Raw genomic sequence first — 10,785 nt, 5'->3', positions numbered from 1 at the left:
GGCGGCGGGGCGGCGGGGCGGCGGGGCGGCGGGGCGGCGGGGCGGCGGGGCAAGAGGGGAGCAGGAGGGAACGCGCGACCGCGTAGCTTCGGGAGCGCGAGACTCGGGGCCGCGTCGAGGTCGGTGTCGGGGCGCACGCCCCCGACCCCGGACCCGATGGCCGCGTCCCGACCTTGATGTTGACAACACTCAAGCATGTCCGCCCCGAGTTAACAGTTAAAACGAGACGCCCCTCGACAATCCCTAGGGTTTCAGGCCGGCCCGGGGCAGCAGAACCTGGCCGGGGAGAATGGACTGGACATCGGAGGGAGGAGGGGAGGAGGCGCAGCGCGTCCAACTTAGAGACTCAACCTCGCGGCGCAGAGCCGGCTCGAGCGCGCGGAAACTAGGTGAATTCTTACAAGGAAAAACATTTCTTTTGCTCCTTAGTTATTAAAAAGAAATTATAATCAGGAAAAACATCATAGTTAAACGGAAGTTTTTATTAACAGGAAGGTTTTTCTTAATTCATACAAGATCCATCTTTAACATTAAACAGGATAATATGCTCCATAGTCCAAGAGTCCAATTCTAACCCATGAACACTTTACTCCAGTTTAGTCCTCTCGAATGCCTGCGATGTTATTTATATTTTAACAGGTAAAAGCCATTACCTACGAGCTACTTAACGAAAAGTAACTACACTGGAAGATGAAAATCTATAGAATTTTGTCATTAGATCAGAGTAAAAAAAATCAAACAGGATAAAATTTTGTTTAGAAATCTTTTTATCATTAGGGTATTCTTATACTTTTCAAAACAAGTATAATGTTCAGAAATTATACAAGGCAACTTATTAAATATTATTTAGCAATGGTTTGTTTAGTTGAAATGTTATTTTAATTGTAAAAACCATCTCCGGTTACAAAAAATAATCAAAAACCTTATTGGCTTTAACTTGCTTTTACAAATGTCCTAAGAAGTCACAAGCTAAACAATACTTTAAGTAGAAAAACAATAATTTTCAAATAGTTTGGTATACTATTTTTGTGGTTTAGGTACATATATTAATTGGTTTCTTTTATAGGAAACCTGACTAGAAGTTTGTCACTTTAAGTACTGTGAAATAAAGGCAAGAGCTCATCACCTTTTAACAAAAATATTCTGTATGCAACAATTCCCAGTATCAAAGATATTCTTATTTAGTGGTTGATAATTAATTGCCTGCTACAAAATACAAAACAACATTTACTGGATTCTTTTTCAGATTGCAGCTGCCCACTGGCATCCAAAGCAAGGATTTCCCATAAATAAAAGCTGCAAAGCAATTCACATACTGGTTAGTTTAGGTCAATGCTCTTTTTTCACCCTATTATTCTTTTTTCTTCTCCACTGCCCCCATCCCCCGCAGTGACACGGTATTATTAAAAACATTAAGTCCCTGGGATTTATGCTTCAGATCAAGACATCATTCGAGTAATTTCAAATGATGTACAGCTCTTCACATAAAAAAGATGTTTTGTGGTCACAATTACTTCAAAAAGTAACTATATTCAAATAACCTGACATATCATGCTTTAGCAATTACAGAACCACGATTTTGACACATGGCAATTTATAAGTTAGGCAAATATGAAATGCTAAAAGATGTGAACAGCTGTTCTTCTGTTTAAGTTTAGAGTGCTGCAAAATTCTGGTAATGATTTTATTTTTTCAGTTAACATAACCAGCCCACGACACAGCATACTAAGTCATAAAGTACAGATCCAAGGAAGGTAATACCTTTACTAAGTTACAAAACTTTGGCAAATCAATACAGTACTCTTTAACACAATAAAATATATTTTTGTTGGAGTCGTTTATTACTTTCGTGATAATTTTTACTCCAAAAATGTTGAGTACCAAATTAAAACATTGTGATTTTTAATGGTGGTTTATAGCAGAGCAAATTATTTTATACAATTAATGTCTTTTTAAAACTATACAGTTTCTCCTTTAAAAGTGAGTTCCCTCATGCAAGTTCTCCAAGTTTATTGCAGGGCAGTGGTGGGTATGTAAGAGGTGGCTCTGCTTGGTTCTGGGGTTGGTCCAAAGACAGGTAGAGTTCCAATGCGTGAAAAGCTTTGAAATTCTACCTTAAGGAGGTTTAATCAGCCAATACCAATTTTCAAGTACTTCTCAAAAATTGTTAAATTTTTACGTAAATACTGGAATCCTCAAAATCAGACAGTCATTTCAGACAACACTAGTTTCAGCCAATCCCTTTTATTTAGAAACCCTGCACCTCTTTGTTTTGATCAAGTCACATAGTCCTTCTTCAGCTTATTAAAAAAACAATTCTACCGAAAATATAGTTGTATTTTTTAAATAACAAATAAATATACTGCCAGCTCGCAGAGACCTGGGGAACTGGGTGTTATCAACTTTCATGATCATTTCTCCACAAATGCTGCTGCTGCCATTGGTGTCCTGATGCTCCCTCTTGCCGAAGCCGTCAATTCCTCAATTTCAGCATTTAATTTATGTATTACCCACTCCATTGCTTCTCGGCCCTTAAAAAAAAATCCAACATGTTTATTCTTACCAAGTGAGAGCAAAGGCACCTGTCAAATAAACGGCACATCAGGAAGTAACAAGAAGCGGTACAAGCATAACTAAACCTCACCAGGACAGGTTGTTTTTACCTTTGCTTTTTTTTCTCTCATGTTATTTACCAAATATCAAATGCCTTGAGAAACTGGCTTGATCTATATACTGATTTTAATTTTAATTTTTGCAAAAGATGTTCTCAAAAGAATCTACAATTAAACGACAGTGATGTTTTACTTATTTATGATTAGAATGGTTCCCCTTTTGGGGTGAGGTCAAACTCCTTTTTTTTCTTTGTATGTCCATATTTTAAACCAAAATCCTGTACGAGGCTCTGAAGGCTCTGGGCCCTGACTTCCACTTCAACCACTCTCCTGGACCCTGTGCAGTTCCTTGAGGGACGGAACAGGAGCATTTCCTGCTTCCTGTCTCAGGGCCTTTGCATACGCAGCTCCTCTGCCTGGAATGCTTCCTAGCAGGCCCCTCATAGCCTACCCACCCCTCATTCAGAACTCAGCAGAAGCATCACTTACTGAACACTCATTAAACACTGTCATACCTTTCTGTACTTTTCCTTTCCTAATGATGTGTTGTATGATTAATGTCGCCTTCCTCTTAGTTCCACGAGGGCAGGGACCACGTTTGTTTTGCTCCCCGCTGTATCCCCAGTCTAGCCTAGCACTCTACCTGACACAGAGAAGGCATCTATGAATATCTTTTGACTGCTGAATGATTATATTAAACATGTGTTATAAAACAGTACATCAGGCATCTCTTTCTCTGAACTTACTTTATTTTAAATCATCCATTCTCAATCAGGCAAAAATTAGTTGGGGGGCAGTGGAGAAAAATCTCACTTTTTTCATGTATAAAGCACAGACATATATCCATTTATCTATATCTACAGATATAATCTGTAGTATTAAATAATTTCATGGGGTGGGGGTAATTAGGGGAAAAATATCTACAGTGGACCTGGGCGTGAAGGGAGACGATAATGAAAAAAAGGTTGGGAATCTATGCTTTCAACAGCGACGCACTGCTACACGGCTCCCCCCCTCCCCCATGCTGGGCCCAGGGCTACAGGCTTCCCATATTATCTCATTCACTCTTCGCGCCCAACCCTGTAAGGTGGGTGATTAATCTCCACTTCGCAGACAGGAAACTGAAGCAGAGAGAGGTTCACTTAATTAATTGCCCAAGGTGAAAGGCTGGTCAGAGTTACAGCTGGGACGTGAACGCAGGTGGGCTGGACCCCAGAGCCCGTGCCAGCAACTGCCCACATCACCTCGCACTGCAGTGGCTCAGAGTCAGCTCACAAGAACAGCGCTTCCAAGAAACAAGACCCAGGAATAAGAGCAAGCAGGGAGGGACTTCCCTGGTGGTCCAGTGGTTAAGACTCCACGCTTCCACCACAGGGGGCGTGGGGAACTAAGATCCTGCAAGCCTGCGCTGCACCCCCCTCAAAGAAAAACAAACAAAACAAAGAGCAAGCGGGGAGCAGCCTTACTTACTTTATTGGCATTTGACGATATCGTGCTTGCCATCAGTCCTTCGAGGTAACTGCCGAGACTGACCCCTTTCACGGTAATTATGGCTTCTTGAGTCAAAACAGTTCTGGAACAAAACACATTTACACAGCTTCAGGATGACCTAATTTTCATTTTTCAAAGAAATATTCGATTAAAAAAATTAAAACACACTGTAAAATAGGTTTGTTAAAATATTTTTCACTTACTTTTCTGGGTCTTGAGGATGTGGTTTGTATATAAGTCTCTCATCTACTGAAACCATATTTGTAAATGAAATCTATAGAATTAAAAAAAAAGTCAAATCATTTTGGAAACCAAGATTAAAAATATTTCCAAAATTAATTCACAAGCCAAAACCTTGCTAGCTAAATATACAAAACAGCAGCAAATAAACCACTTTGATATTACTGTGTAAAAAGAAGTTTTCACTATTCATTGCTTCCTTTTTATCAAAAAAATAATAAATTTGACAAAAGCATCATAATAGTAATAACATGCACATGATGCCAAATTCACTTTATTGAGTGCTGTCTCCTAGAAGTAACAGGCAGGCTCATTAGAGCGCCGAGGCTAAGCTGCAAACAGGCAGAGACAATGCAGCATCTCAGTACTGATTTCCTAAACCAGGCTGAAGAGCATACATTTGTGTACCAACTACAAAAGAGAGAAAAAAACTAAGCCAAATAGTTTAAAATTAAAACAAAAGGGAGTCCAGACTTACATTAGTAGATTTAAGTTCCATCGTTTTCTCTACGGGATCCACTACAGAATGTTCTTGCACATATGTTTTGGTTCTTGCTGCACCAATAAGCTAAGTAAAACATTCAGAATTAGTAATCAGAGGAGGAAGGATTTCTTAACAAGTGTATCAATATTTTATGTGAAGGTAAAAAATGTGTTAATATTTTGAACCAAAAATCTGTTTTCATAAAAAACATGGCAAAGCGACAAAGGTCAGAAAGGAGGCCCGTTTAAGGGTAAAAGGACTTCACACACCGCGAAGGAGATGAGACGCCCAAGACACAAGCAGAGGCGATTAGCAACCAGCCGCTGAGAGCGTACAGAGTACAAGGCAGGACTCGGGAACTGCCAAGGTTGAGGGTGGAGCAGTGAGCCCAACTATTCGGGAAACAGGGCATCTGGAGAAAGGAGAGGTTTGGAGTGTCTGTCAGTGTTTTCCTAGCGCAGCCCAAGCGAGAGGACGCAGTGGCTCCGGTCTCCAGACAGAAAACCAGCCACGTCAGGACGAAGATAACACAGCACATCCAGGGTCACTCCCTGCGCTCTGTCCCAGGCCAGTCCCAGCCCTGCTCATTCCTGTGTCCACACCGTCTAGTGCCGTGGCGTGTGCAATGGAAGCAAATCGTTGCAAAATGTGTACTTTACTTTTCTGAGGGGGCCCACTTTCTAGAAAAAGAATCTCTACAGACAACTGGGTCCACTTACACCAGGGTTCTCTCCCATCACGATAAACTGGCACCCCACTTTCTTGCTGGTTAAACTGGCTCACTAAAGCCTGCTCCCTTGAAAGGGCACAGAATTGCTTTTAAATGTACAGGTAGAAGCACCAGATCTTGGAACAAACACGGCAGCAGCAAAGTGAGACCATGCTCCTCACTTAACAGGTGTGGCCACCACTGACCACAGCAACTGTCAGCTAACAACCAGCACCAGACCACTGCTTCCACATCTTAAGCGGCTGGCAAAGTAGGAAAAGCAGAATAAAACTTCTAGATTACAGAGCATTAGCTGGCTTCCTTCAGGAGGTTTTATCGGGTGCCTTCATGAAGACTGTAATAATATTTCCAATTCATTATACACTCATAACTCAAGTTTATTATAATACAATTTGAACTGATGCAAAAATGACATTCAGAATCGGCTCCCACAACCTATTTGAAATTATAATGTCGTTTAGAAAACTTCTCTACAGCAGTCACATTGCTTCAGGAATAAAGACACTTACAGATTTCACAATGGAAGGCAGTCCCCACTCTGTGCTGAGAAGTCTATGGCTGTGCAACTTCCCAGAGAGATCTACGTGTCTGTCCAATACATCAACTCCAACCACACTTGGGTTCATCGGGTTTGGGTATTTCTGCATTGCAGCTGTTGTAACAGTTTCCCATGGGTGGCTGCCGACAGGAATAAAAAATCAAACATTAAAAAATACGCATATAAATTAAACCATTTTTATAACCCATCAAATTAGTCTTTACAATTAAACTTTACTTAATTTACCTAGGGAAGGTTATTTTCTGAAACGTTGACTGAAAGATGATTTTGGGAGGCTCAATCTACATTTTGCACATGTGCAGATTTCAGTATTTTTTCAGCACACAGGCTATGTGGCATCGCTGATGCCGATAGGTTAGAATAACCCCCAGAGCGCTGCAGTACCGTTTCTTATGGCATCTTTTCTACTTACCAGTGTCCACTCTCACATGTAAATTTTGTTTCTAAGAATTACTGTTTCATAAAAATGTGTTTTACAATTATGTTCTACACAAACAGCAAAAAATATTACTATTATACCATTTATTCTTTTGTCTGACCCCACTTCTGTGAAGCCATAAAGAAGTAACAAGAGCAAAAGAACTTATAGGCACTACGAATTCTCATAGGGATTACAAAAAGATCCAAAGCATTACTGATTTAAATAACATAATATTAAACATGTATTTTTCTCTATTAAGGTAATAAATAATAGTGGCCCCTCCAGTCAATCTTTATCCATTACTTTCCTCAAGAGTGATTCTGATTTGTTTTGAAAAGGTCACTCAATACAATAAAATGTTTTTTTAAGGTGCTCCTAATGTGCCACTTTCTAATATTCTCTCTTAATAAGCATTTGCTTGTCATCTAGGATCGAGATGGTAATAGTATCATGGAACTGGCAGCATCTTTATATTCTTCAAAAATCACATGTACTTGGGTGATTCAAAATGTGATGTACATTTGTTCTCTTCACAACTTATCTGAACAACATGCTTGTACCGAAGATATCCATTTCAAACGAGCTTCTTATTAACTACAATGAGCCTTAAAAGTGACTGATTTTACACGTCTTCACTGAAAGGAAAGACAAGATCTGGAGATGGTGTTTCAAACTACACTTACCGATAAACCACACAGCATGACTTTATTTTTTGAAAAGCAAAACACCACCATTGTAAAGCAATTATACTCCAATAAAGATGTTAAAAAAAAAATAAAAGCAAAACAAGTAGGCAGTAATCTATTTCAACTTTTCAGAGAACTAAGACTGACAACTTTTCGTGGACAAAAGGAAAATCTCAGCCCCACTCATTTTGCAAAACCCTGGACAACCAGTAACATTACTCTTAATGCCTTCACTTTTGCTCTAATATTATACAGAAATGAACCCCATTCTGTTTTTAATCTCAAGCCTTATTCAGCAAACAGTGCAGGTATATAAGCAGAGCTACTTCATAAAGCTAAACAGTCCCCACAAATAGAAGTGATAGGGGCCAAGCACTCTGATCGTTACCAAGGAAACTATCTAAAATGAGAATCGGATGAACCCTTCCCTGTCTCCATCTAGTCATATACCATGGGGAGGTGGCTTCCACGCACTTATCTCTTCCCCCACCTCCTTGAAAAAATTAATAATTGCAAGGCTTCAGGGTGGTTATGCATTATTTGTAAGTCAGTCCTTCTCTCCTCTCTGAGCCAACTTGAAAACACTGACGTTGACTTAGCTTGGACGAAGACTGCTTTATAAAACACGACTAGCTCAAAAATCACAAAGGATGCATATTACAATTAACAATCTTCCAGTAATTCACTTTAACTGAATTAATGAAATCATGTGAAAAGACTTCACACTGCAAGACATTCAAAGATGGCCCCAAAGGACAGTCAGTCAGTAGAACCTGGTCGCGCTTGGTGAGCTGTCCAATTTTTTCACCTATAAAACGAGGTGGGGAACACTGTTAACTCCACCGAGGCAGCAACAGTGTCTTGATTTATTTACCAAAGTGGAACCAATCCAAAGAACAGTGCCTGGCACTTAGTGGGCCTTCATATTTGTTGAAGGAATCAATGAATGACTTCAACTGATGCCAACTACATGCTAGGCCTCAGAAGGAAGCACTGGAAAGTCATAGACGGGAAAGACTCAGAATGACGACTTAGATGTTGTTAGTAACATCCTTAAGATGGAAAACACAGGGAAAGCATGAAACTTGAGAGGGGAGATAAATGACTTCATTTTCAGGGATGCTGAGTCTGAAGAGCCTGCAGGACATGTGAGTAGAGATACCCTGCTAAGACCTGAAAATAAGGATTTTAAGTTCAAGAAAGACTGGAGCCCAAGGTACAGATTTGGGTACCAGAAATGTGTGTATCAGCTGGGACCTTGATCAAAAAGTCCACATTATCTGGGGAGAATCAGGATCAGGGCTTCTTCTCCCAGGACACGCAGAGCATTTATGTGAATATGTCTATTTTCTGCGAGGAGAGTCCCAGAGCTTTCATCAAATTTCAGAGAAGCATGCAACAAAAAGAGACTAATAGTCCCTGATGAAATGCAAGAAGGCCAACAACAGAATTTCACTGAACATTTACACTGAAGGGTAAGAAAAGAGGAAAACATTAAAGAAAAGGGCCGAATGAGTGGGGAGGAGGGGTAGGAAACAAGCTAGGGAGAAGAGTGTTAAGGAAAAAAATTCTAAGGAGACACAGTGCCAAGAACTTCTCAAGCATTTAAACCCAGAAGAGAACTGCAAAGAAGAAACCATCCATGAACCCAACGGCTGAAACAGAGTAGTGAAGAATGTGACCTGGTTAAAGAACACTGGAAAGACTACAAACTTAGGCTCTTTCCCCCAGAAAGACTGTAAACATTAGGGAGAAAAGAAATCTGCCCCCTGATTCTAACATTCTCTACCTTCCAGGATCCAGTGGACTCCTGCATGTGTCTAATTCACTGAGTGTGTGAAAAGTCTACAATTGTTTTAAACATTGCCCTGGAAATAAACTAAAACATACTTCCAAGCTAAAAAAATTAAAACAGTGTGGCAACAACAGCCAGACCACTGGGATAGAACAGATAGCTCAGAAATGGATTAAAGTATAAATCACAAGTGTCTTAGGAGGAAGGTGGCATTTCAAATGGGTGAAAGGAAAAAAGATTAGTCAATAAAGAGTGATAAGACAAACGATCAACAATTTGTTCAGGCAAAAATGATACAGGCGAATAAATGCGTGGTTCTTTTGTACAATGAATCATGGAACCAGAAGTGAATTTAATTCCCAACATCCAACTGGTGTAAGGCCTATTTTCCTTACCAAACGTTTCTCCCTAACCAACAGATGTTAATGAACATGGCCTCAAAGACATCTCAGCGCTGTCAGACCCTGACGACACCGTCCGTCGTCGTCTTCCATGTCTCAGACGAAAATGCGTAACCCCAAGATCACACAGCTTGTTGGAGCCAGAGCTGGACCTTGGACTCCAATTTCAAGGCCGTAAATTCTAACCCCTCAGGTCAACGGGCTGCCGGAAAAGGTCCGCTGCGTGGTCGCCTGAGCTCGCCCTAAGTCCACATTCTGAAGCAAGGAACTCCACCCGAAGATACTGGAGCGACCAGCCTCTCGACAGCCCACGATCCTCGGGGCCACGACCCACAAGGCTCAGCAAGGCCCCATGTGGCAACGGGGCGCCTCTCCCATCCCCAGCGCCGTCAGGGACCTCGTGCTCGGCGACGCCCCCGCTCCCCGAGGGGGCGTCCCCGGGAGGCAGGCCGCCAGGGCCCCTTCCCCAGCCCCCTCCCGGACGGGTCGTCTCCCCTGGGAACCCATTCCTGGGGCGTCCCCGGGGTCATGACCTTCATCCCCGCCCCCAGGGCTCCGAGGCACTCGGGCCCAGCTCCCCCAACCAGGCCCGACGCCTGGAAGCTTCCTGAGGGCCGCCCCGGCCTCGCCGCGACTCCGGGCCCGGCCTGCCCTCCCACCCCGCAGTTACCCCATGCCCCCCGCCGACCTGCCCCCGCCCCAAACGTACTCAAAGACGTGCTCCGAAGTCCAGATCTTCATGATGCCGGCGGCCCGCGCGGTGTCCGGGCAGCGGCAGGGCACCGCGAGGTACAGAAGCCACTCTTACCCCCGCCCCGCCCCTCAGCCGCCCCGGCGGCCGCCCAATGCGCACGCGCCATCGGGCCCGACGCGAGGGACGTCCCGACGCGCTGCCCCACGCCCTATCCCGGCCTGGGTTCTGCCCCAGCCTTGCGCGCGGCGCAACGGAGCCCCGCCCCTTAGCGCCAGGCTCACCGCGCCGGCGCAGTTCCGAGGGCGGCGCGGGCGCTGTGCTGCGCAGGCGCGGACGCGACCTGCGGTCCGCCCCCTCGCGGGCGTCGGCGGGAACGCCGACCTCTGGGCAGAGTTGGGCGGGGCTCAGCTGGTTCTTGGGCGCGCCGCCCGCCCGCCCTCCTCGCCTCCTCGCTCCCGCCGGGCCCGAGCTCGCCTGGCTTTACGAGGACTGTTGACGGATCCAATCGGCCCTCTTACACCGGCATCTCCTGTGTGTTCGAGGTTCCCTTGAGCAAATGTTCATGGTGCCCCATTAGAAACTTCCTCCTACCTGCTGTCTCAACCCAGGCTGTGGAGGGTCCATCGTCAACCAGCTAAGCGATCAACCAAGCAAGCAACCAGCCAAGCAGGC

At 43.7% G+C, this 10,785-nt stretch overlaps 1 protein-coding gene across 1 annotated transcript; it reads right to left on the bottom strand.

The window, feature by feature from the left end:
- Window positions 1–461: 461 nt before the first annotated feature.
- Window positions 462–10,358, bottom strand: PRELID3B (PRELI domain containing 3B). The gene is made up of 6 exons (XM_036826887.1): window positions 10,129–10,358; window positions 6,067–6,235; window positions 4,822–4,911; window positions 4,307–4,377; window positions 4,083–4,185; window positions 462–2,531 (listed from the first exon to the last, which is right to left on the bottom strand). The coding sequence occupies exons 1-6, from the start codon at window positions 10,158–10,160 to the stop codon at window positions 2,412–2,414; spliced, it is 585 nt and encodes a 194-aa protein (XP_036682782.1). The 5' UTR covers window positions 10,161–10,358; the 3' UTR covers window positions 462–2,411.
- Window positions 10,359–10,785: the final 427 nt, after the last annotated feature.

This window comes from Balaenoptera musculus, chromosome 15 (genome assembly GCF_009873245.2).
Source record: "Balaenoptera musculus isolate JJ_BM4_2016_0621 chromosome 15, mBalMus1.pri.v3, whole genome shotgun sequence".
In the NCBI taxonomy this organism is placed as follows: domain Eukaryota; kingdom Metazoa; phylum Chordata; class Mammalia; order Artiodactyla; family Balaenopteridae; genus Balaenoptera; species Balaenoptera musculus.
Note: the sequence above shows the minus strand (reverse complement) of the source record. Positions and strands in the feature narration are given on the sequence as shown.